This window comes from Danio rerio, chromosome 15, assembly GCF_052040795.2.
Source record: "Danio rerio strain M-AB ecotype USA chromosome 15, GRCz13ab, whole genome shotgun sequence".
NCBI classification, from domain to species: Eukaryota; Metazoa; Chordata; class Actinopteri; order Cypriniformes; family Danionidae; genus Danio; species Danio rerio.
This window is the reverse complement of record NC_141035.1, coordinates 20,171,671-20,199,468: the sequence shown is the minus strand read 5'-3', so window position 1 is coordinate 20,199,468 and position 27,798 is coordinate 20,171,671. Positions and strand designations below refer to the sequence as shown.

Genomic DNA, 27,798 nt, shown 5'->3' with positions numbered 1-27,798 from the left:
AACGATTTGCTGAGCTCCAACATACAGTACTAGAAACAGGGTTCATACACATTTTTACAACTAAAATTACAAGACTTTTCCAGTACTTTCAATAACATTTTCATGACGTAATGTTTCATGTAATTTCTACATTCATTCATTCATTCTCTTTTCGGCTTAGTCTCTTTATTAATTCAGGGTCGCCACAGCAGGATTGCACAACCAACTTATCCAGCACGTTTTAACGCAGCAGATGCCCTTCCAGCTGCAACCCATCTTTGGGAAACATCCATACACACATTCACACTACAGACAATTTAGCCAACCCAAATTACCTGTACCGCATGTCTTTGGACTGAGGGAGAAACCGGAGCACTCAGAGGAAATCCACACAAATGCAGGGAGAACATGCAAACTCCACACAGAAACGCCAACTGACCCAGGCGAGTTTCGAACCAGTGAACTTCTTGCTGTGATGTGACAGCACTGCCTACTGTGCCACTGTGTCGCCGTAATGTCTATATTTACATGGTAAATAATGAGAAAAACAATGATGTTCAAATTTATTACAGCATATCATACAACACAACAAAATTTGTTTTTATAGCCATGTAAAATTGATTTTGGTAATGCTTACACAGCACTGACAATGTGAGCAAGTTTTTGGCCAAGGCCAGAAAAGAAGTAAAGACAACTAACTTATATTCAAGTTAGGGCTGCACAATAAATCGTTTCAGCCTCGGAATCGCAACGTGTGCATCTGCAATAGTCACATCGCAGGATATGCACTGTTGGAGTTATAGTTTATTATAGAGTTTAATCATAACGAAGTGAAAGTTTATCATCTGAATGCATTTTTAAAGAGAGTGTTCTTTTTTAGATGAACACAAAAAGAATATAATTTAATAACTCCTATAGTATTGAAACAAGTGAAGTGTGAGTAAACAGTGAGTACATTTTAATCTTTGAGTAAACTGTGCCTTTAAGGCCTGTGACTGTGTGAACATTTCAATATTTCAAATTATAACAAGAAATTTCATTTAACTTTAATAAAGATTAAACAATATACAATATAGACTATGCTGTGTTGATTATTCAATATATGTAACTGAATAGTAAATACCTGACAACTATAATTCACTTTTGTCTTTGCTCTATTTTATTTATCTATGCTTGTAATTTATTTGTTATATATTATTCGAGATTCACTCTACAAAATCCCCCCAATCACTCCAAATAAGCCTGTTAAATCCAAAACAAATACAAAATATTGTAATGTCAGATTTTCCCTATATTGCGCAGCCCTAATTTAAGTATACAGATATTTGTTCAACTAATTTACATGCCTTTTCCAAAACTTTGTGGGTTTTTCTGTTTTTTCAAAACTTTTGCAAGCATGGGCAGAAGGGTGGTCACAATACCATAAACGTATATAGCTGAACTATGCAGATACAAAGTAGTGTTACGATACCAGGCGGTTTGGTGTTCATTCATCAGTTAAAACTGCAAAATGTATCATAGCATTCATGTCACAAATGCAGCCATTGTAGAAATGAACTGCTGCATATGCTCAATTCAAGTATTTTCATGTGCTTCAGATGCCATCACATGCTAAAATGGAACATGTGAAACAGTATGTGAAAGAGATAAAACATATTAAGTGGCCTTAACTACTAGGTACTTCCACCAAACAATGAGTACAATTTACTTATTGTGTTAGTATTGTATTGCACAATAATTATGGTGCTATTGGTGAGATACAGGTAAGGTTAGGTACATGTTTGTTGGTCTGATTAGGTTTCAGGGTGGGTTAAGCCAGGGGTTTCAACCTTTTATGGCACATGCAAAAACTCTGCTGGAAATGTGGATAGCCTGGCAACACAATTTTCAAGAAGCACCTAACGTAAACACCTTATGCCGAGTTCAGACTGCGTGATTTTAGCCCCGATTTTGGCTCGCCAACAGGTTTTGGAGAAATCGCCAACAAATACCTAAAATCACAGGCAAATCGGTGGTCGTGCACGTGAGTGACAATCACACATATGTACTATCAAAGACGCAATCTGAGAGATTTGCCGATGAGTCGCCGATGCCTGCGAGATATTCTGCGTGCTAAAAATCTGGAGCTGTCGGCGATTCAAATCATGCCGTGTGAATTGAGTTTTGACTGAAAACAACATCAGCGATCGCCTACAGCCAATGACAGAGCGGCATTCACTTGCGTGTGCGTGTGTGTATACCTGCTGCAGGCCAGCGGGAGGCTGGGGGAGAAGTTAAAAGCGCTCATTTTCGGTTTATTTGGACCCACAAAATGGAGAAAAAACTAGTGGGGGTTTGACAGGACTCAGGAGCACCTGTGTCTGTTTGACGTTTCATACAGAAAGAAATTAGTTTATTATCAACGTTGAGGAGAAACGGCTAATTCCCTTTAAACCCAGGTGAGCAAATATGTACATTTTCTACCCCATTAAAGGCTTCTTTCTCATTATGTAGTCAATAACAAAAGATATACGACGTGTTTTTGGCTGCGAGACGTAGTTTGGACGAAGTTGTCGGCGATTCTTACTATAGTAAAGTCATGCAATGTGAAAGCTCCTTTCGCCGATCCATCTTGCAGTGTAAACAAAGCAGCAACAAGACGCTAGCCCAGATAGTCAAGCAGTGTGAAAACATCTGTGACACGACTACTTTGAAAATCATGCAGTCTGAACTCGGCATTAATTGTATTATTGTCTTATTCAGATTAAGGTAAATAACTAAATTACACATGTCCATGGAAACAATGTCAGTAGTGTCTTCAAAGTAAGTGAAATATCCAGAACGGCATTCTGCTGATTTGATTCAGAAGGGCACTTTTTTGTCAGAAGGCTCACCAGTTTTACTTTAATTTACCGTCATTACTGTATTCCGACCTGATTAGCTATTTTAGCTTACTTTAGGACAAACTATGCAAACAATGCATCTAATTTGCGTTACTTTTAGGCAATATGTAGAAACAAACACCTATTTTATTAGAAAACATTGTATTCTCCATATTTGTGGAACTCTTACGGTGTCCATCAGTGCCCTGCCAGTTTCAGACTGTTGAAGTACTTTTTTCTTACATGGACTAATTGGCACATTCATGCATTCACAATGGTATGAACTGATATGGGAGTGGTCAAATGGATGTCTGTTATGTCTATTATCTCCACGATGGATGTCCAGTGTTCTCGAGACTCTGCACAAGAAGTTTGGTTGTGCCCAACTGAGCCTGGTTTCTCTTGAGGTTTTTTACTCCTTCATATTTACTTTCATCAGCTCTGCATCGATGGATTTGCTCTTCAGTGTTTGGATTTTCAGCAGTGAAATTCAAACCACACTGAACTGAACTACAACTCTGAACCCCCCACCCCCCCTGTAATTATCACACTGAGTATTCAGGAAATAAGCTCAAGATACTGTAGTTAACTCATAATTAGTTGAATTGTCTTTGGTTAAAAAAAAATAGAAAAATAGAATTGGGATTGGGCCTAAGTCAGATCAGAGTTGAGAATTTCCATCACAATTACATAGGTGTTCCATAATAACGTAATTTCCCGTGAAGCTCGTGTGGTCTTTCTGCAGACACGGTGCAATCTTAGACCTATGCAAGCTGAGCTGCATGCAATGCTTTTAGGCCCAATCCCAATTCTACCCCTTACCCATTTCCCCTTACCCCTACTCTTTGTTTTGCATGTTCACATGAAGGGGTAGGGGTATTTCTCTTTAGCTTGAAGGTGTAGGGCTAAAGGGAAGGGCTAGATACCCCTTGAAATCAAAATGTTTCAGGACCACACTCAAAACCAAGGGGGAAGACAATTTCCCAGAATACACCAGCTACAATGGCAGCATGGATGCACACGAAAGAAGGGAGATGCACAAATTAGTATTTTTTTGCCATTATTACAAATTTTACAACAAACTAGTTTGACTGTTTTACAGTCATGAGTAAAAACAAAAAAAACGCTAAAATAAAACCACTAAATTTTGCTATCTATAATCCATAATAATAACTCCTGAAAACAGAGACATCTGAAAACGGAGGCATGGCTGCAGACATTCACCTATCTGATGGGGGCTTTTTCTTCAATATTAACTATAGGCTAAACAATATTTAGTAGCCTAAAGTTCAGTCTTGCATACTCTCCTTGTAAGTTCAGACTTTGCAAGTTTGATATGGAAAACTCCAGAGGACAAGTCGGGTAAATCTTCAAAGGGAACAGTGTACTTTATAATGTCATTCACATCACCTTGGCTACGTTGTTTTATTTTCTTAACAATAAAAGGAAAACATGATATAAGATATTGCCTATTTTCATTTTGATATTAGCAACTTTACGGACACCAAAAAAGTTAAGGCATCATGTAGCTACATAATTATGCAGTATGATTGTCATCTTCACTGCATGCATATTTATAACAAAACGTAGCCTATAACAGAACTGCCTTATTCCACTTTCATAGAAAATACAAAACATACCCTCTCTTTTGCCAAATATGAGTTTTAATGATCAGTGATGGCCGTTATAAAAGTATAACGGACTATAACTTTATACATTATGGGAAATAAAGGCAAGCAATCAGTCAAATGTACAGAATCAGTGTACGCAATTACGTTAATTAATATATTAACTTATCTTTGTGCTCAGCCAAAGCACATTAAATGATAACACTCCAGTTACTAAAGTAACCCTCATTCAATGAAGAGAGGAGGGGGGATGCTATGTGGAAACTTCCACTATGGGGATTTGGCCAGAATCCAATCATCTGAAAGAGCATATAAACAGGCCAATGAAATGCCAATGTGTTTGCAGCGTCAGCATGCACAGCTGTTGCTACTTGCAATCAATTTGGCAATAAAAGCGCAGCACGTGTCAAGCTGTTGTGTGGTCACGTGATGTGTTTTCAGCGGTATAGTGTGGACAGAGAGTTACGTTCCATTCACACGGGGCTTCAGCATCAACGCTTGACAGAGTGTCTAAAGTTAGGGCTGACGGGATAGTCATTGCAGCGTCAGCCAATGAAATTAGTCAGCAATAGGCCACTGTCTGAGCTGGTGTATTTGCATACAGCAATCTGATTGGCTGATGCTTCTGAGCAAGTTCCAACTTTTGCAGCGAGTAACGCCCTTGAATCTGCACCGATGGATCCACAAAGCAGTTCGGCAACGCCTGACGTCACCCATTTAAAGTGAATGCTAAGTGTTACGCCCCGTGTGAATGGGGCGTTATTCAGAAATGCTAGGTGAGATGTCAGTTTAGCCATGGATCGTTTTCATTCTAAAATGCCATTTACAATCTAAAATTATTAGTAATATTAGTGTAAAGGGGCCAGAGATTGCATGTCTGAAACTGCATGTCTCCGCTAGCATATGCAAGTCTGCTGTTAGATAATATTGGAGAATGCTGAACTAGTACAATAGACCTGCAAAATGTGTATATTATGGCACAAAAATGCAGGTACAACCACAACAAAAATTATAGATTTACAAAAAAAAAAAATCAGTTAATTTGCACAGGGACTAAAAAAATAGTAAAAACTAACACTAACAAATAAGAATGATGTTAACAAAAACTGTACTGCACATATTGAAAAGAAAAGCAAAATCTGAATAGCAAACAAAACTGAAAAATTCTGAATAACATTTACATTGTCATTTAGCAGACGCTTTTATCCAAAGCAACTTACAAATGAGGACAAGGAAGCAATTTACACAACTATAAGACAACTCGTGCTGCTGCGTTCTGGAGCAGCTGAAGAGGCTTGATAGAGTTAGCTGGAAGCACCGCAAGCAGAGAGTTGCAGTAGTCCAGTTTGGAGAGAACAAGAGCTTGAACAAGGAGTTGAGCTGCATGTTCAGATAAGAAAGGTCGGATCTTTCTTAAGTTATAGAGTGCGAATCTGCACTATCGAGCAGTTCTAGAAATGTGGTCAGAGAAGTTTAGTTGGTCATCAATCGTTACTCCAAGGCTTTTTATTACCATTTTGGATGCAGTAATGGTTGCCCCATCCATCGGGATTGAAAAGTTATAGTGTAGAGTCGGGTTGGTAGAAAGTACAAGCATTTCCATTTTCGCGAGGTTAAGCTGAAGATGATGATCTTTCATCCAGTGTGAAATGTTCAACAGGCAGGCTGAGATGCGAGCTGGAACCGAGGGATCATCAGGATGAAAAGAGAGGTATAGCTGGGTATCATCAGCATAGCAGTGGTAGGAGAATCCATGTTTCTGGATGACCTAGAGATGTCAAGTAAATGGAGAAGAGAAGTGGCCCAAGAACAGAGCCTTGAGGTACCCCAGTGTTTAGATGCTGTAGGTTGGACACCTCTCCCCTCCAAGACACCCTGAATGACCTGTCAGAGAGGTAAGATCTGAACCATTGTATAACAGTGCCCGCAACGCCCAGTGACTCAAGCGTAGAAAGCAGGATCTGGTGGTTTACAGTGTCAAAAGCAGCTGACAAATCCAGCAAGATGAGAACTGATGATTTTGAGTCTGCTTTAGCCAGTCTGAGATCCTCCATGACCGAGAGCAGTGCAGTCTCAGTTGAGTGGCCTTTCTTAAAGCCGGATTGCTTGTCCATGAGATTGTTTAGAGTAAGAAAGTCCAGAATAAGAGCTGGTGACTTTTGCCAATATTTTGTTATAGCAGAGACGGAGCAATGTGATCGCTTTTGTAAACCACTCCAACATCTAATCTGTTTACCATGTAAAGCGAGTGCATGTGAATTGGAGTTATGCAATAAATACATCACCGCAGCGTAACTCTCATAAAGTGCTAATAAATCATCCACAATTTACCCATCAAGCTGAGGTGCTCTTGTCTGTGTTTCCACTGATAACATCTGTAGGGTTTCTTGTAATGGAAAAGCGTTCTTTTGTTATTACACAACGACCACCAAAGGCTCCGCTGAAACTAAAGCAGGAAGAGCAACACAGAACACAGTGTCTGTATCCTGGATCGGCCCCTACAAGACCCCTCCGCATGATAATGGCTAATTCTGCTCTTCGGCTGCTTGTAAATGCTGCTATGTAAATGTCCCCTGAAACATGGAAGGTCAAAGCAGGTTCAGCCTTTGATCAGGTGCCAATGTAAAGCACGGTACAGACAGCGTCCGTCCCACAGATCTAACCCGCGCATGATCATGGTTCCTTTAAACTGCTAAACGGAGACTGGCTGACCTGAAGAGCTCAGTCATTTAGGGACACGAAGTCCCAGACATGTCAGGAGGTACTCGAGCAACTCCCCGCTCTCAAAACACTCCTCTATATCAGACGCATCAGCCACTTTAGTGTGGTTCTGGTTATAAATGAATGCATCATCGTGATGAAAGAGGGGGAAGAAAAGGGCAAATTGACCTCAACAAAGGGGAGAAAAACAACAAAGATTTATATTAACTGCAGGAATAATAGGGATTACAGTTTAACGGGGCTCTTCTGCATTCCCAAAAGCTGTCTTTCAGCAAGCACGTTACATGTCCGTGTTTGGGGGACAGTTTTGAGGATCTGGGCTTTCCTGGAAGAGCGAAATGGATGACTGCACAGCACCAATCAAAACAAGCCATTCATCTAAGAGTAGCGCAACCAGCTGGGATTTAAAGCTATACTTAATGTTGTTTCCAGTAAATCAAGTGGCTAATAACAATAAAAAAACTTATCAATGGCTGCTCAGTGTGTACGTATAAGCTGTCATAGAAAGTAGAGGTAAGGTTAGAAAGCATGAAGCTTGAATTTTAATGAAATTAAATGACAGTCTTTCAGTAAAGTCCAAATCAAGATGCAACTTATAGAAATGCATAATAACAACAATGTCTTAGATAGTCTGAAGGCAGATAAGAGCAAGTGATATTGATAAATGATAAGGGATAAGAGTTCACAAATTGATGTAAAGTGAATACCAAATCTTATGTTCTCCATAAATGTCAATAAACTGAACAAAATAAGACTGATCAAACATAATGCATGTTATTATTTTCTCCACAAATGCTCTAAAAAGCATAGTTCACCCAAAAATGACATCTTTTAGACATTATTCACTTGTCACAAACCTTGAACACAAAGAAAGATATTTTGAAGAAAGCTCAATACCTGTTAACCATTTCTTCCATATTTGTTTTTCCTAGTGAGTAAATTTTAAGTGAAATAACCATATTATGCCTTGTGTTGTGAGCATTTGAAGATTTTTTAATAGTCACTCAATTGACAACTGCATGAAAATATGAATCTAAAAATCATAAATGCACTGCTGAATGGGTTCAAATATGCTAAATATGGAGGGAACTGAAGGGCACAGAAAAAAGCACAGTGCATGTTTAACTGTTCAGAACAAACAAGGGACTCATGAACAATCATCACAAAGCAAAAAATAAAAAATAAAAATTAGTTGTAGATCACACACAATTTAATATTCCTAATAGTCCTCCAGAGAGGTTTCAAACCTTTATGAATCTCGTTTTTTCTGTCAAATACAAAATAAAATATTTTGAACAATTCTGGAAACTGACTGACATCCATATGGAAGTCAATGGTTACAGGTTTCCAACATTTTTAAAAATATCTGTTTGTGTTCAACAAACAATTTATTTATTTTTTATCAGTCTCTTTAAGAACCAAGGGTTCCTAAACTTTTAAAGGGGGTTATTTAAATAGTTTCAGCTATTTTACAGTCTTGTGAACATCTTTTAGGAAAATATCTTAACCCGTACAGTACTAAATTAAGAAAAACATGGGTTTTTTATAATCTCTCCTATTTTGTTAAAATTGTTTGCATTTTCACATATTCTGCAAGGCGTTCCATAATTTCCACAATACAGCTGTAAATGTGTGTAATGCACTAGAACAGAAATCAGTTTTTCACAAGACTAACACAAACATTTGAGCATCTACTACTTGAGTTGCAATGGACAAACCATTTTAAAGTAATATACAGATAACAAATTAAGTATAAGGATCAGGTTGAAAACTGATAAATGGCAGTAACAAAATTGCTTGATTAGCACAATACCAATCGTTGAAATCGGCTCAGGACATATCTATAAATAAACTATGTACTATCTCAACATTTGTACCATTTAAGTCAGACACTGGAACAGATAATAATGTCTTTTATTTATATAAGCGATTGCCCATATGAGTCAAAAATGTGGACACTCTGTGTGAGGGCAACCTCTGGTGTTGAGTACAACATTACATATACAGTAAGTTTTTAGAACTCAGTCATAACACTGACAGCAGATAATGGGGTATATGCACACAGACTTTTAATTTCAGTCAACCAGTCTCAAGGCTTCCAGTGTTTAAGATCTGATTTCTTCAAAAAAACAATCTTCACTGCCTGGCTAAGATATGATATAAAGTGGGTATCAGACCAAAGAAGAAGCACTGCATTAAATGATATTTTTCAGCGCCATGTCTTTAAAATATGGAATTGTTTTACTCCAGTATTTACAATGGAATTTCTGCGCTATAGTGCTTATGCGTTTAAACAATCTTTTGTCTCTTTTTATGCTTTGACAACTAAATGAATGCTTAAATCTATTTAACAGAATATATTTGTATTACATTACAACATCGATGCTGTAAAAGGAACCTTATGAAAATGAAAATAGTCACATAAAGCTTTCACCGGAAGTTCATCATTGGCTGAAAAACATCAGCTGCGCATACAGGCCATTGTGTCATATCATCATAAGTGTTCTGTTTGTTCATGATTCGTGGTTATTGACAAATGGTATATTGTGTTAGGCTTAAATACTTGTAACACCAAATCACAACTCCCCTAGCTGATAATAACAATAATAAAGGTATAATAAAAATAAATGCAAGACCAATTGAGCATACCAGAATGTTCATTTTAACTTTTATAATGTTAGTTACCTTAAGAACATGATTAAATAAATCTGTTATCACTTATATCAACTAAAGTTTGCAGGTTTATGGTTAGTTTAACAAAACCAGACACTAAAAACTGAGATAAAGGCTGCTGATAATTTAGTTTTGCCTTCAGAGGAATACCTTACACCAGTGATCACCAAACTTGTTCCTAGAGGGCCGGTGTACTGCAGATTTTAGCTCCAACCCTAATCAAATGCACCTGAACAAGCTAATCAACGTCTTATACTTGAAACACCTAGGCAGGTATGTTGAGGCAAGTTGGAGCTAAACTCTGCAGGGACACCGGCCCTCCAGGACCATGATTGGTGACCCCTGCCTTACACTGTCCCACTTTTATATTAAGTTGTCCTCACTATTATGTACTTACAGAGAAATTAATAATTTGTTACAAAGTACTTATGGTGTAAATACATGTTTTTACATTGTACTTATGCTTGATTAAATAGCTCTATTTAATTACACGTATAATTACACTGTTGACCCATATCTAACACCTTAACGCCCCCACGCAATGCATAAACCTACCAATACCACCAAACCAGTCCCTAACCTTATTCATATCCCACCAGAAGTGTTCAGCAGTACATTATGAACTAAGTAAGTACATTGCATTTCTATTTTAAAGCAAAGAACATACACTATCTGACAAAAGTCTTGTCGTCGATTCCAGTTGTAAGAGCAACAAATAATAACTCGACTTCTAGTTGATTAATTGGAAAAGTGGCAGAAGGTAGTTTTTTTCAGATGATTCATCTGTTGAACTACATCACAATCATCACAAATACTGCAGAAGACCTATTGGAACCCTCATGAATCCAAGATTCTCACAGAAATTAGTCATGTTTGGTGAAGGAAAAATCATGATTTGGGGTTATTCCCAGTATGGGGGCATGCAAGAGATCTGCAGAGAAGATAGCAACATCAACAGCCTGAGGTATCAAGACATTTGTGCTGCTGAATACATTGCAAACCACAGAAGAGGGCAAATTCTTCAGCAGCATAGCGCTCCTCATACTTCAGCCTCCACATCAAAGTTCCTGAAAGCCGAGGTCAAGGTGCTCCAGGATTGGCCAGCCCAGTCACCAAATATGAACATTATTGAGCATGTTTGGGGTAAGAGGAAGGAAAAGGCATTGAAGATGAATCCAAAGAATCTTGAACTTATGAATGAACATGAGTCATTGCAAAGATGTATGGATGCAGTCGTCCAAGCTCATGGGAATCACATACAAATATTAATTCTTTGCAATGCACCATGACTTTATATTCTATACTCTACATTATTTCCGTTAAGTAAGTTTGTCTAGGCAAAGTCAGACCTTACTGTTTTAAGTAATTAAAAAATCAAGGCATGATCCTATTTTATTTTGGTAAAATAAACGTAACCTAGAGGCCTTTGCCTGTCATATAAGCCACTTCTGATACCAAATCATCAACTAGAAGTCAAGTTATTATTTATAAAACTTGGATAGGTGACTTTTGTCAAGCAGTGTAGTAGTTAAGGCTAATGTAAATTGGCACCCATTACATTTTACAATTTATTCAGACTTATAACTTTAATAAATTGCAACAGTGTGTTACCATTTTGTGATTCAAAAAATAAGATTTTCCTTTCAAAACCAAAAAAAACACATAAATTAATCTTGTGAATAGTCATGTACATGATACATTATTAGTAATTGTAGAATGTCAAAACATTCACTTAAAGCACTGAAATTGGTGTAAGAGTTAGGGGTAAGGTAAAGTAAGGGATAGTTACGTCAAAAATTACCATTAGTCACCCTGAAGTGGTTCCAAACCTTTATGAGTTTCTTTCTTTTGTCAAACACTAAATAAGATAATTTGAAGAAAGCTGAAAGCCTCTAATAATTGACTCCATAGAAGGACAAAAACAAATACTATTGAAGTTAATGTTTACATGTTTTTAGCTTTCTTCAAAATATCTTCTTTTGCGTTCAACAGAGGAAAGAAACTGAAACAGGTCTGGAACAAGTAAATGATATTTTAAGTGTGATAAAATTATTACACTTAAAATATTACTAACACACTTATTATTGCTCTTTACCTCAGTGAACAGGTTTACATTTTAGTCTTTTTCTGCCACCTTGTGGTTGGAAAATAGGCATTTCTAAAAATCCCCAACAACTCCAGAGCTCCGTCTGGTGGCAGAAGAAGAACAAAAGCTCCACCTAAGTAGTGTATGAACTCTGTAAACGCACACAAATATTGATTATGCGATAAATAAGAGTCATGAAAGATAACAGATTTAGTGCGTTGTGTTTTCACACTGCGCACTTCATATAAACATGTCAGAAACAGCGAATAGTGAATGCTGGATATAAAAACTAGATCACTGGGGGAGGTAGAACTGCTATTCTTCCATAATACACAGCAGGTAATATTGTGTCAGACATCATTGCAAACACGTACAATATGTAAACGGACATGACAGATCCAGTGGTGTGTTAAGCACGTATCGTTGACCACACTAAAGCACAAGGATAACAAAAACCAGAGACCAAATAACACTTTGTTGGCTCAATGCAAGCTCCCTAATCTAACGCATACATGCTTGTATTTTGTTGCATAAGATCGGGAAAAAATAAGAAGAAATGTAAAAATATGCATCTCATTTTGGCCAAAGCTACATCATGTCAAAACAGTCCTGGAGAGTCAAGCTATTGCATAACTAGCGAAGCCATGTGTTTTCCACATAGAAGAGGATGAGCTTCATGATAATCTCCCAATCACTCAACGAGCTTACAAAGAGAAACAAAAACGAGGCCTAGTGAAATAAATGATCACTTAAGATATTTTCCAAAATGTTTAAGTGGATAAAGACATAAAGAGGCAGGATCAATCATCACTGTTCTTTTAACCTGCAGTACATCGGATGATTTATTGGTTTAAATTATTTTTAAAATACATGGATGAAGTGAAAGATAACACTAGATGAAACCTGATATTTAGTCAAGTAAAATATTTTCAAATTGCTCAAACAGTTATAAATCCTGGGCTAGAAATGTTTAAAGACACAAACCTAAGACTTTTCATCATTTCTTTTAGGCTACCCACTGCTAGAAGATGTTAATGCTCTCACCTTGCCTATAGCAATACACTAACACTGAATAAGCCTCAAAGTAGACGGGTGAGAGAGCTTAAATGCACTGCAAGTTAAAGTTAGCATGAAATCAAGATTTACTCTCTATACTCTAATTTTTATGAATAAAATCTCTAACCACATGACATAACCTTCCATCCCCTTTGAAATTAATTTTCTATACTTCTGGTCACATGGAACGCCTTTAGGGCAGAGCTATTAGTGCATGTTTCATTTCTGCTCTACCTTTACAGGAGGCAGTGGTCAAATATGAAACAATTCTGATACGTAGCTGCTTGTTTTGTCATTATTAACAGCCATCAGAAAACATTCTGCACCAAAGTATGTATGCAGACAATGAATCCAGTGGACAGTACAGCCATGATCACACTAGACTTTGAGCATGTGAAATTCTGTTGCATGGCGCTGCAAAAAGGGGTAGGATAAAATAACATGATAACACTGATAAGATGATAATCAACGAGCCAGACCAATGCTGCCCAACGACTTCCATTCAGCTTAGTGTGTCCTGGCAGAAAAACACTTAACAAATTAAGAAAACACCTGTAATTACTTGACAAAACAGACTTACGCTAATTCTCACAACACTTGCAAAGAATTGTGAGAAAAACTCAGAACTCAGATCTCTCAGAAGTGAGGATGCAATGAAACAAATATATTTTATTTATCAATTAACTTAACTTCATAAATCAAATCTACATTTGGTGCATTCACCCTTTGGGTGTAAAACCATACCTGCCAGAATTCCAAGAGACCGGGGTGGAAGGATCAGGGTCTACTACTTCTAATGTTGTTACCCCCGATGTTCAAATCTTGCATCCATCACCAGCGCTGAAATCAACAGTGCAACTGGGTTGTAACGTATGATTGAGGTAAAAAGAAAAAAAGTAAAAAGAAAAAGCTTAAAGATTTGATTGTTTTATCAAATGTGTGAGGTGATGAGCTTCAAACAAGATCTGGAGACTTGACAAAAATGGACAAAAGTGATTTTTCGGAACTAAATTGCCCGAAACAACACAGTCAATAAGTGTATGTTTTAAGAGCCTTGGCGCTCTATTTGAACAATCTAGGTGCAGATTCTAAAGCGCATGGCGCTAAAGCATTAAGTGTGTGTCTGAATCCAATTTTGTTATTTTACGGATTGAAAAATATGCTCTGCGCAAAGGAGCATGGTCTAACAGGGTTGTGCTAATTCTCTTAATGAGTTTAAGTGTGTTTGAGCGTAACATGCATTTAACCAATCAGAGTCTCATCTTCCATTTAGAGTCACTAGAGTCAATTGCGTCGCGCCATGGCAGATTTTCTTTTTACTGTACATGGCAGACTTTGTAAGTGGAAAAACTGAATGCTTCATTAGCGAGAAAACAGTTAAACAAACCATCTGTTGCGTGAGGATAAAGAACAAGCCTCCTCCACTCAGTCTCTTTACTTTACTCCACTCAATACATCAATAAACCTTGATGTTTGTTAAGCGCAAATTCATTCATTAATTTTCTTGTCGGCTTAGTCCCTTTTTTATTATATAGGGCGAGGCAGTGGCGCAGTAGGTAGAGCTGTCGCCTCATGTATATATATATGCATACATCTCCAAAACCCGACAGATGGACAAATACAAACTTGTTTTTATTAAAAATATATAATTATAAATATAACAATTAATAATACTGCTAATAATAATGACATTATACTAATGCATTTGTCATGAATAAACTAAAAACGTAGCGCAAAACGTAAAAAAATTGGTGTTGTGCTGGTCTGAAAATAGCAACAAATCATGTCGTACACATCTTGCGACGAATGTATGATAGGGCCCTTGGTGTTGTTTATGTATTTTTTTTTTTGTCCTTGTTGTTTGGCTAAGTGCCCATTTTAGATTGATGTGCATGCTTTTGTGCACTTTTTTATAACTAGATTGAGCCATACAAATTACTGGAGTTTCCTAGGAGAAATATCAAAACAGGAGGGTGGCGGAAGATGTGTGTGAAATACGGGAGACACTTTGGGAAAAACTGGAATGTTGGCAGGTATTCTTAAAACTGTTTTGTCCTAGAAACACTTGTGCATAGTTTTTCATGTAGCTTTGTGGATATTGACAAGGTGGTCCTCATGACAGATGTGCTTCTTCTATTGAGCTAGACGTCACTGATGACTAAGACTAATGTGAGCAGTTCCAGGTCTGCAGCACCTAAGGAAACATTCCTGTGTTCTGTGGTCTAACACCACCATATTACTGCTCTGCACTATTTGCAGAAACCGCTTGTGGGGATGTACTGGCATATAAACACATTTCAACATAGCGCGCAGGTCAAAAGAACATGATTTAGGGTTTTTGTAAACAAAGTAATTAAGATACCAAGTCTATTGTTTGTATGATGAGTAAATTGCTCTATTTACATGTCATTTGGGCTTGCTGTAAATACATTTAAAATACATTTAAAAGTAATATAAACACAAGCCTTTGAGCTATGGGGTTGCCCAATTTATTTACTTAAATTTAAGAGCCCCGATCTTTTTTTTGTTTTACGGTTTTTTTTCATGTGACTAGCTCCCGAATAAAGACGTGAAAGAATAATTAATCTTTTAAAATTCCATTTGTGTGAGGTCAGGTTTTTATTTCTGTTATTTCGAGCTAAGTTATTTCTGTGTAGTGCCAATGTCCTATTAAGAGTCCTTTTGACCTGTTTTTTTTCAGCTTGTCATCAAGTGAGCCAGTGGCACTCAGTGTTAGACAGCAAAAGACATTTTGGATACTATAAGCATGTAATAGCTACATACAGTAATTTTATCATTATATCTGCTGTCTATACAGCGAATGATGTCATACATGTTGAAAGCTTAATGGGTTTCCTTTTGATACCATGCTATACGGTTTTGAACTGTATTCAAAGACACAATTATTTGCAATATACTGAAGATTTAAAGACAGATGGAAAGACAGACAAGAAAGAATCAGACAGAAGGGAAGACAAACGGATATATGGACACAGAAAAGACAGATGAAGACAGACAAATGGAAAGACAAGATATAGAGACAGACAAACAGAAAACAAATGGACAGACAGGTGGACAAGCGGACAAACGGATGAACAGACAGGATGGAAAAGCAGACAGACCGATAGAAAGACAGACATATGAACAGATGGAAAGAAACAGATAGACAGACAAGACAGATGGATAGATAGATGAAGAGACGGACAAAACAGATGGAAAGACAGGCGGAAAAAAGACAGACGGGGAAAGACAGGTGTACAAACATAACAGAAAGACAGACAGACAGACGGACATGCAAACAAATATATGGAAAGACAGACAGATAAACAGATGTAAGGACAGACGGAGGAATGAACAGACAGATGGAAACCCAGACAAATGGACAGATAGAAAGAGACAGATAGACAAACAGACAGAAAAGACATAGAAACACAGACAGACGGACAAACAAAAGGACAGACAGAAAGATGGACAGTCAGACAAAACAGATGTAAACAGACAGATGTAAAGACAAGACAGATGTAAAGGCAGAAAAACAGATGGACAGACAGGCGGACAAAAAGAGGGAAAGACATACGTGTAAACAGACAGAAAGACAGTCAGAGGGAAAGAGATGGACAAACAGATATAAAGACAAACGGATGGATGAACGGACAGATGGAAAGACAGACAAATGGACAGATGGAACTAGAAAGACAGACAGACGGACAGACAAGAAAGATGGAAAGACAGACTAAAATAGATGGACAGACAGGCGGACAGACAGAGGGAAAGAAATGTGCAAACAGACAGAAAGACAGACATGTATACAGAAAGATGGATAGACGGATGGACAGTCAGAGGAAAAGTCAGATGGACGAACAGATGTAAAGACAGGCGGATGGATGAACAGACAGATGGAAAGACAGAAAAATGGGCAGATGGAAAGAGAAAGACAGACAGACGGACAGACAGACAAGACAGAGACAGAAGAACAAACAGATGGAAAGACAGACAGATGGACAAACAAAAGAACAAACAGATATATGGAAAGATGGACAGACAAATGGACATTTTGACAAACAGACAAGACAAGACAGAAGTAAGGACAGACAAAAAAGATGGACAGACAGGTGGACAGACAGAGGGAAAGACAGATGTGCAAACAGATGTAAAGACAGGAGGATGGATTAACAGACAGCTGGAAAAACAGACATCAGGCAGATGGAAATAGACAGACAGACAGACAAGACAGATGAAGAGACAGACAGAAAGAAAGGCATATGAATAAACAGAGGGAAAGACAGATGGATGTACAAAAGGACATCATACAGAAAGATGGACAGACAGATGGACAGTTAGAGCAAAAGACACATGCCTAACATGTAAAGACAGACAAATGGATAAACAGACAGATGGAAAGACAGACAGAAAACAGATAGACAGACAGATGGACTAAAAGACGAAAAGACAGACAGACGAGACAGATGGATAGACAGTACAGATGGAAAGACGGATGAACAAACACACAGAAAGCCAGACAGATGGACAGATATACAGAAAGATGTAAAGACAGATGGACAGTAAAACGGACAGATGTGAAGACAGACGGATGGACAGATATACGGAAAGATGGACAGCCAAAGGGAAAGAAAGATGCAAAGACAGACGGATGGATAAACAGACGGAAAGAAAAAGACAGACAAACAAACAGGCAAGACAGATGGACAGACAATACAGAGGGAAAGACAGACAGATAGAAACTTTTGATCAATCTTCTACAGATCGATACAGAACAATAGACAGTCACTCTGAATTGAGTGGCAAAAGAAACAATATTAGCTCCAGATGCTTCTCATCTAATCAGTGATCTGTGTTTTGACAGAGATCAGTGATTTCTAAGGTAAAGGGTCATGACTGCACACTCTGAAGACTCGCCAGCTTGCCAAGCTCATTTTGTCTGCCTCCAAAATTAGTCCCAGATACTTGATCTCATTTCAATAATCCTCCATCTCTTTCTTAATCCATTTCTGTTGATTTTGGAGAAAGACCTTTCTTTTCCAAGGCCAAAAACTTTGAACAAAGGTTTAGAGATTTTGTTTTCCACAAAATTCTAGGAAATCTGGACGTTTAGCTCCAAGATCTCGACGCTTGTAATCTCATATAGTGGAACAGCAGTGCAGTATTATTTAGCATAAGAAGGATTTAGAAAGTGATGTGTTTTGGCAAACTCTTCCTCTGGTTCTTTTCAACAGACCACGTGATTTAGCAGTACGGCAAACCCATGTTTTGACTTTAATAACGGAAAAATTTATTAACTTGATGGAATGAAAAACAGATTGACAGGTATATTAATGTAACAGCGTGTCAATGAAGAAACAGTAAATCACAGTAGGGTTTCATACTTAAGTGCTACCTAATTCATTCAAATGGCTTCCCTAAAAATTATATAATTTTTGTTATTTCATTACATCATTTTAGTCGAGGAGTCCCGTTTTAAATCATACATCACTCAGCTTTAGCTATTCACAACACAACATGTTAATATTTATCATGTGAAGCTCATGAATGCTGACAAACGAAGATCACATTGCTGCAAAAACTATTTTGTAAACCAAAAGTATCCACGTTGTCAATAGTATTAGGCTTCTGCTCATTTAATCATTCTGTCAAAGCATTATTTTCTATTTTGCACTAATTGTGAGCTAAACATTATATTCGGGTCTATGTAAACAAGTGGGAATAGTTTATTTTCATGTTTTGGTAGATTTGTTTGCATCATTTAATATAGGGCTGGGCCGATAAATGATATTATAATCGCAATAAAATTTATGTCAATAACAACGATAAGCTCTGGACTTTTTGTCTCTATATTGATCTAAGAGCCAATTATTCAGCAGAAATGTGCAACAATGGGACATTGAATGAGTTGATATCGAATTTTCGCCCACCGAGATGTAAAGATTCAAGATGTATAAAATTTTTGAGATGTATCGAATTTGATACATTCAAGATGTTTCAAATTTTCGGCCAAAGAAAATTTATCAGCCGAAAATGTTAAGCCATTTAATGGATGCTCTAATTTTTGTGGCTTCAGTCATCGTTGGGATACTCTTTAAAATCTGGAAGCATTAACTTATATCAAAATCTATATTGTTATCATTTAATATGGAAATGAATTATGGAGATTGCACTTTTGCCATATTGCCCAGCCCTAATTTAATATATCTTTGTTTTTGGTTCCAGCTGTTTTACGGTTTTAAATATAACCTGGATCACAATTAAGTCTGAATACGCTACTACTAACAAATGTAACATGCTAACCAAACCTGAAAGCACTTTATAAAGAAGTGATATTGTCTCTGCAATACATCTCCACTTAATTCAATGACATTGACTGCTTTACTCTCTAATTTCAACAGACATCAGAACAACATAAGGCCAACAATAGATATATATATATCACTTACAAAATTACAAATAGTGCAACATTCAGCGCATTAAGCAAAAGTACAGTGTAATGACAACACTATGAAGCCATTGCAGTGCATACTTAGTGTAACAGGGCTCACAGTGCAGAACCTGAAACTAAATCTGCATGCATCAAATCCAGGCTCACAACAGGTAGTGCAAACAGAATGTTGACTAGATGACACAGTGCTAATAAAACAAAAACTGACAGAAATACTTTTAAGTTATGAAAAGATTAGTAACACATTATTTGGACAATATGCCTTAAAAACAAACAATAGCTGTAAATTTACTCATCTTAAGGAAATCAATGAAGTCGTTGAGTTTTTTTAGAAGAAAATTAAAGAAGACTTGGTCCTTGGAGATTTACTACAAAAAACAACAAAGTCTTGGTCTTAATGTTTCCTTGGTCTTAAGATCTTAAATGTATCCTCAGGAAAAAAAGGTATTTATTTTGCCTGTCTTAGTTTTTTGACCCTCAAAATCCAGATACAGTTTGGATTTTCATAAATGACTGTGGTCTACACAGTTTCAGCACATGTTCTTTAAAAGAAAAAAAAACTATATATTGAGTAACCATTTTTGGAGAACAATCCATTTAAAAGGGTTTTTCAGACTGACAAAAAAGTTTCACAAGCATCCATTTGTTACTGGGTTTTTTGTTTTTTTACTAAAAATCATTAACACTTTAAGGTGATTAAGACATCTTTTTTGTGCTAGACTTCTAAGAAATTATGTAAACCACAAACCAAGTGTACTCTTATTCTCTTCTATTTGTTGTTAGAACTCAGTCTGCGGCATTGTTTTGTACATTTAAAAAGATGTACATTTTAATAAATGGATAGTTTAATGCCATTATTTACCCGCATGTTGTTCCAAGCCAGTATGCCTTTCCGCAATTTATAAGGCATTTTAAAAGAATATTCAATACTAATTTCACAATTGCAACATTATTGCTAATTTTACAAATCCCCTGGAGTTTAACAGCTGAGTTTTACTAGTCCATTCAGCTGAAGTACTTTTAGTTTAGCTTAGCATAAATCACAAAATCAGATTAGACCATTAGCATCTCACAAAAAAAAAAAATCAAATAAGAGTTTCTATGATTTGCTTGTGTAAAGCTTGATTCTAGGACATGAACTAAGACAGACAAAATATGAAAAGTTTGACTTAATGATTTATGCTAAGCTGAAAGTGCTCCTGTGACCCGAAGATCAGCAGAAAGGATTTAAAACTGGTAAAACTCAACAGTTTAATAGTAGGGGACTTGTAAAATAAGCCTATTTCCAAAAAAGGAGTGTTCCTTTAGAATTTTTTCATCTTTCTCAGAAAAAACAACACATGTCTGGAACAAAACGAAAAAAAATATTTGTCACTCTTGTGAGAACTATCCCTTTCAGATAACATGTACACATACTTCATAAATATTAAGACAAGGGTTCTGAAAACTGGCCATTTTTGGTTAATCAACATAACCTTGTTTTCCTCGTAGGCTTTATGTGGTCATCTAACCATTTAATCAGTGTTTGTGAAGAGAGACATCAAGTTTAAAGACTTTGAAAGCACACAAAGCACGTACAGCATTCCTGTGACACCAGAAGCAGATGTGAAAAAACTTTCATTCTTTAAGAGGAATATGATGAAAAGATTGCCGTTCCTTCTTGGAAGGCAGGAGAGATAAGACTGAGAGAGTGTTTACAGAATCTCTAAAAAAGACCTGAAGCAAAATGATCAAGTGTATCAATGTGATTAAGGAGGGAATGTGTGTAAACTCAAAGCACATCAAGACTGAAAGGCCGGAAACACGTGAATGGACGCCACGGAAACGACTCCATATGTAAGAGCTTTGCCCAGAGCTCAAGTAGGAACAAGGTGGATAAAAGTTAGAGAACTTGCAACTAATTCAGATCCGGTATGTTGAGCTTTAGAGATTGGACTTGTGGTTTGATAAAACACAAAACAGGTGGCTATTTATCAGTGTTTGCCCGGAAGTGTGTCCCAGAAACATAGAAACCAAATTGGAGCCAGGCACTGACTGAATCCAAATCTACACTTACTTGATCACACATTCCTGTAGTTACATTTAGCACTGGCCACAAATCTGGATATGCTATGAATGTGGGCATGTATGCACGTGTGTTTGTGTCCATCCAGCCCAGCACACTTATGGTGGAAGCCTCTCTGCGTTTTTGGACAGGCTGTGAAGAAGTGTTTTTTGAAAGTCCGCATCTGAGGCCTCGGGGACGAGAAACTCGATTAGCAGATCCCAGAGGCAGTATACAAGATGCCTGCAAAATACAGTTGAAAGAGGTCACAAGCTCAGCTACATGCTACACACAGATCCCACAACATTGTATTATCAAGACAAATATAAACAAAAAAAATCTTAACCTGTGATATTAAGATTATGCAGACAAAATTATTCAACACTTTTTAATAAACATAATTTGTACATTTTTTTAACAAACATCAGAAATTATGTATTTTTTTACAAATAGGGAAACAATTATAATTTAAATTCAATGAGTAAACCAGGGTATGAATAGCAAAAATAACAAAATGGTTTGGGCAGTATTTTTAATGACCCTGCAGCATATTGATTCCTGTGGAAAAAGACAATGCGACAAAAAATATATAAATACGGTTTTTTAATTTTTTTTTTTTTTTTATCAAATTCAAACTTAGAACATCTAAAGTGCAATGGCAAAACACCTAGACATGCTCCCCCGAGGACAAACAAAAATGTATTTGTTATTACTGCTATGGCAATTATTACTACTACCACTACTAATACTACAACAACAACAACCACCACCACCACCACTACAACTATTACTACTAACAATAGTAGTAGTTGTTGTAGTAACAGTAGTTGTAGTAACAGTAGTAGTAGTTGTTGTGGTTGTAGTAATAGTCAGTGTTGTAGTAATGGTCGTTGTGATAGTAGTGGAAGTAGTAATAATTGTTGTAGTGGTATTCGTTGTAGTAACAGTAGTAGTAGTTGTTGTTGTATTAATAGTCGTTGTAGTAGTAATGGTCGTTGTGATAGTAATGGAAGTAGTAATAATTGTTGTAGTAGTAATCGTTGTAGTAACAGTAGTAGTAGTTGTTGTTGTTGTAATAGTGGTTGTAGTAGTAGAGATAGTGGTAATAATTGTTGTAGTAAAAGTCGTTGTAGTATGGTCTTTGTAGTAGTAGTAGTAGTAGTAGTAGTGGTCGTTGTAGTGGTGGTAGTAACAAGTGTTCTTGTAGTAGTCATAGTAACAGTAGTAGTAGTAGTAGCAATAATAGTTGTAGTAATGGTTGTTGTAATAGTAGTAGTCGTTGTAGTAACAGTAGTAGTAGTTGTTGTTGTATTAATAGTCGTTGTAGTTGTAATGGTCGTTGTAATAGTAATGGAAGTAGTAATAAATGTTGTAGTAGTAATTGTAGTAACAGTAGTAGTAGTAGTAGTTGTTGTTGTTGTTGTATTAATAGTCGTTGTAGTAGTATTGGTCGTTGTGATAGTAATGGAAGTAGTAATAGTTGTTGTAGTATTAATCATTGTAGTAACAGTAGTAGTAGTAATAGTTGATGTTGTTGTTATAATAGTCGTAGTAGTACTAGTGGTTGTAGTAGTAGAGATAGTGGTAATAATTGTTGTAGTAAAAGTTGTTGTAGTATGGTCTTGTAGTAGTAGTAGTGGTCGTTGTAGTAGTAGTGGTAGTAGTAACAAGTGTTGTAGTAGTCATCATAGTAACAGTAGTAGTAATAGTAGCAATAATAGTTGTAGTAATGGTTGTTGTAATAGTAGTAGTCGTTGTAGTAACAGTAGTAGTTGTTGTTGTTGTTGTTGTTGTTGTTGTTGTTGTTGTTGTTGTTGTTGTTGTTGTAATAGTCGTTGTAGTAGTACTAGTGGTTGTAGTAGTAGAGATAGTGGTAATAATTGTTGTAGTAAAAGTCGTAGTATGGTCTTTGTAGTAGTAGTAGTGGTCGTTGTATTAGTAGTGGTAGTAGTAACAAGTATTGTTGTAGTAGTCATCATAGTAACAGTAGTAGTAGTATTAGCAATAATAGTTGTAGTAATGGTTGTTGTAATAGTAGTAGTCGTTGTAGTAACAGTACTAGTAGTAGTTGTTGTTGTTGTAATAGTCGTTGTAGTAGTACTAGTGGTTGTAGTAGTAGAGATAGTGGTAATAATTGTAGTAAAAGTCGTTGTAGTATGGTCTTTGTAGTAGTAGTAGTGGTCGTTGTAGTAGTAGTGGTAGTAGTAACAAGTGTTGTTGTAGTAGTTATCATAGTAACAGTAGTAGTAGTAGCAGCAATAATAGTTGTAGTAATGGTTGTTGTAGTAGTGATAGTGGTCATTGTAGCTGTAGTGGTAGGAGTAGTATAGGGTATTTGCAGTAATTTCAATAGCTTTTTAAGACTTTTTAAAAACCTTCTTAGAAAATGTTAAGACCTCATTGCCATTTTAAGTACCAATCAGTGTCAAATATTTAGCTTAATAAACAATTGTAGTTAAATAAATCAATGGAGCACAACCATGCAACAGAATTCAGATAAGCTTGAAAGAAACAAAGCTTAAAAGAAAAAAATTACACTATTGTTTTCAGCTTAATTTTCCTATTTTGCCATCTGTTTCGCTCTATGGTTTCGCTAAATGTGGAGAGTGTCACATCACCTTCCCACGTTTGTCGCAAATGATGTGACATGTGAGCTTGGCCAGTCGCGCTCCGGCCCGAACCAATCGTGTGGATCGAGCACGAAGTTGTTAATATATTTATAGGAAAATAAATATATTTATGCTTTTTTGGAGTCAACCACTTTGGACAATGCTTGAACAAAATTTAAGACCTCGTAAAAACACAATTAAAGCCCCCTTTCCACTGCACACGACATTTGGACACTACTGTCGGAATACGCCCCCTTGTGGCAGTCGCACAGAATTTTCAGTACTGTTGTGCACCATGGGAGAGAAGCAGTTCTCACAGTAGCCGAAAAAAAGGAGTGTAAAAGCAAGAGCCTTTATTCGCCGTGCATTCACCATGGTTAAATTAACAAATATTAGAAACTCATAGACCGCTAAAAATTCAGGAGGGAATGTGGAGACAACATATAAAAAAAAAAATATTACTTATTAATAAATAGATATGTTTTTTTTTTAATATAGACTTTTTCTGATATAAACAATAACCAATTAAATAACTTTTTCTCATCTCGCGTGCACAGACATGCTTGGAAAATACTGAAATACATCACATCCGGTCAGCCGGTTGCATACGGTCTAGTCAAAGAAGTTAATTTCAACGGATTCGCAGCTCAATTTGAATCCAAATTTTCCACATACGGAGATGATCGGAACTCCAAGCAGCTCCCGGATTATTCTGCATTGGAAATTAATGACTTCCGGTCTGTTGCTTATCGTTTGTCATATGCAGTAGAAAGGAGGCTTAAGACTTTTTAATAACTTTTAAGGGCCTTCATTTTCTCATAATTGATTTATCAACTTTTAATACTTTTTAAGACCCCACGAACACCCTGTAGTAATAATTGTAGTAGTAGTCGTAGTAACAGTAGTAGTAGTTGTAGTAGTGGTCATTGTAGTAGTAGTGGTAGTAGTAATAGTTGTTGTAGTAGTAGCAGTCGTAGTAACAGTAGTAGTAGTTGTTGTTGTTGTTGTAGTAGTAGCACAAGTAGTTGCTGTAACAGTAGCAGTTGATGCAGTAGTAGTTGTTGGTAGTTTTATTATTTTATAATTGTTGTCTTTTTATTGTCATTATTGCTGTCTTTACAATTTTATTATTGTTGTTGTCATTTTTTACTGCCTTTATTACTATCATTACATTACTGTCATTGTTGACATTCCATACAACTGTTTTGTTTTATTTCTACCTGTATTATTCACTTCAGTTTTTGATATTTACCGTTAAGCATGTTGTTAAATATACATATATATATATATATATATATATATATATATATATATATATATATATATATATATATATATATATATATATATATATATATATTTATATATTGTTTTCTTAATTATGTAGTTTGATTTGTCCACCCAGTAGCTTTACACAGCTATTACATAATTAATATTATACTGCTATATCGCTCTAAAGCCTGATTTACTGTTTCCACAAACTTTTCACTTGATTTTAGAATATCAAGGACACGATGCATCTGTGCGCCTTAAAAAGTGGAGAAGATGTTACGCAGACACTGAATTTGGACATGTCCTGTTGCCTTTCTCGTCTTTATACTGACTATTAAATACGCAGCTCATAAAACAAAGGAAAAGTCAACGTATAACTGATTGTAGCAGCATCTGCTTCATCTGGACATTTACAGCAGATTCCAGCATGTTCTAGTAAATCACAGAACGCCTCTCTCCAAATCCAAGCCGGTGAGAATAAATCATGCATCCCACTGAGGTAACAATCCACAAAGATGTCACGAGTGCCCTGATAACAGAGCACAGCGATGTATCAATTGAAAGCACATTTGTGCATTCCTTTGTCAACATCACATGCTTACTGTGCCATAAAAAGTATGATGTAAGTAAATTACAGTCTGACCATTTTACCTATTAAAGCCACATGTTCACTAGACCATGTCTGCTTGCCTTGTCACAAACCGTTAAAAACAATAAAAACAGTATACTTTTGTCTATATTTTAATTAGCATCTGCAAGAAATAAATCTGTAAAATAACAGAAAAAGTACTGGCAGCTCAATATCTGCTTCATGCACCATCATTTATACAACCAACTCAGACAATATATAGTTTAAACTGCTAAAAAGTTAATAAAGTTTTATTTTACAGCGTCAAAAGCAGTTGGAGCAGAAATCAATGATGCAATTCAAAAGCATGAATAAAAAGAAAAGTCACAAACTGCAAAAAAACTGTATTATTCAGACTATATTTGATCTAAGTCAGTGTTTCACTAGCTCTGCACAATTTTTCATGTCTCCTTTACCAAACACACCTGATTTCGATCATCAGCTCATTAGCAGAAACGTAAAGACCTTGGGTGTGACAGACAAAGGAGAGATCCAAAACATGCATTGCTGGTGGACCTCCAGAAACGTGGTTGAGAAACACTGATCTAAATCATGTGCTTCTGCAAGAAATCAAACTAATAAAAGGTTACTTACGTTAGAGCTAAGATCAAGCTTGCCATAATGCAATTCAGAGAGCATAATTAAGGGTGCAGTATGTAAGTTTGACACCCAGTGATTGAACAGGGTATTTCATTTTGTTCTAGCCAACAAATGAAATGTATATATTAGAAACAGCTTCTATTTCTTGCAGCTGAACAACAGAACTAAGACAATGATCACCTCAGGTACACCTCATGTGCTTGATTCAGTGTTAAATGCTAACAATGTGAGTTTAAATGCCATTTTATATGGCATTCATTGCCATATACTGAAAGCAGCAGCAGAAAGTTCACCACAGATCTTGAAAATAAAATAAATCGTTTTAAATTAAACTTTAGAACTGTGACTCAGTGCAAGCCAACACATATCAGTAATTCAGCGTGTATATTTAATAATGTTAATGAGGTTTAATATGTATTAATTAGATTATAAACCTTATCATTTCGTTGGAGTGCAGTAAGTGCACTATTTTGTGCTTCTGAACAGCTGTATTTAAATTTCGGTTGTAATTTGTCTGGTGCAAACAGCCAAATTGCTTATCACTGCATATCTCGTCACGTAGCATGTTGTTTGGACACAGGGAAATCATTTTTTTATTAATAACTACCTCATGTGGAACTCTGAATCAGTGTCTCATTTCAGAGTCTGTTACTGTCCACCGGAGTTCGTATTTTCGGACGTGGAAACATACTTTGAGAGCCTTCCTAACTGAATGAATGAATGAAATGCGCTGTTTTCGACCAAGGCAACCCGTGGTGCTGAAATATAAATTACTAAACTGGCATCGGGGGGTAAAAGGGACCAAAACAAAGACAGCATTCCGGCACGCAAAGCATTTTTTTAAAGCAGAATATCTGACTTTAGTATTGTTTTTTATATAAACAAGAATGTTCAGTTAGCATGTTTCATTAATATTTGCAAACATATAATAGTCTTTTTATGCTTTAGAAGAGTCAAAAACTTACATATAGCACCTTTAAACAGAAAAACACCTGTGAATTACCATATGGACAATTGCTGTTTAAATATTACTTGCGCAACTGTGTTTTTTACGCAACTGACAATTTGTTTTATAGCGTACACGCTGACATTTCCATGGAATTTGGAATTTCCAATCAATGTTTTTAACCTCATAAATGCACAATGTGGTGCATAAGTGGTGCTGATTTTTATTTCCATCTGTGTTTAGT

The 27,798-nt window shown here is 36.4% G+C and overlaps 1 protein-coding gene across 1 annotated transcript in view; it reads right to left on the bottom strand.

Moving 5' to 3' along the window:
* Positions 1-19,366: 19,366 nt before the first annotated feature.
* The window catches only part of snx19b (sorting nexin 19b), a 42,769-nt gene continuing 34,337 nt past the window's right edge, over positions 19,367-27,798 (bottom strand). The window contains exon 12 of the mRNA XM_087283884.1: positions 19,367-21,742. Within this exon, the coding sequence (XP_087140010.1) occupies positions 21,619-21,742 (124 nt within the window). The 3' untranslated portion in view covers positions 19,367-21,618. The remainder of the gene's footprint in view (positions 21,743-27,798) is intronic.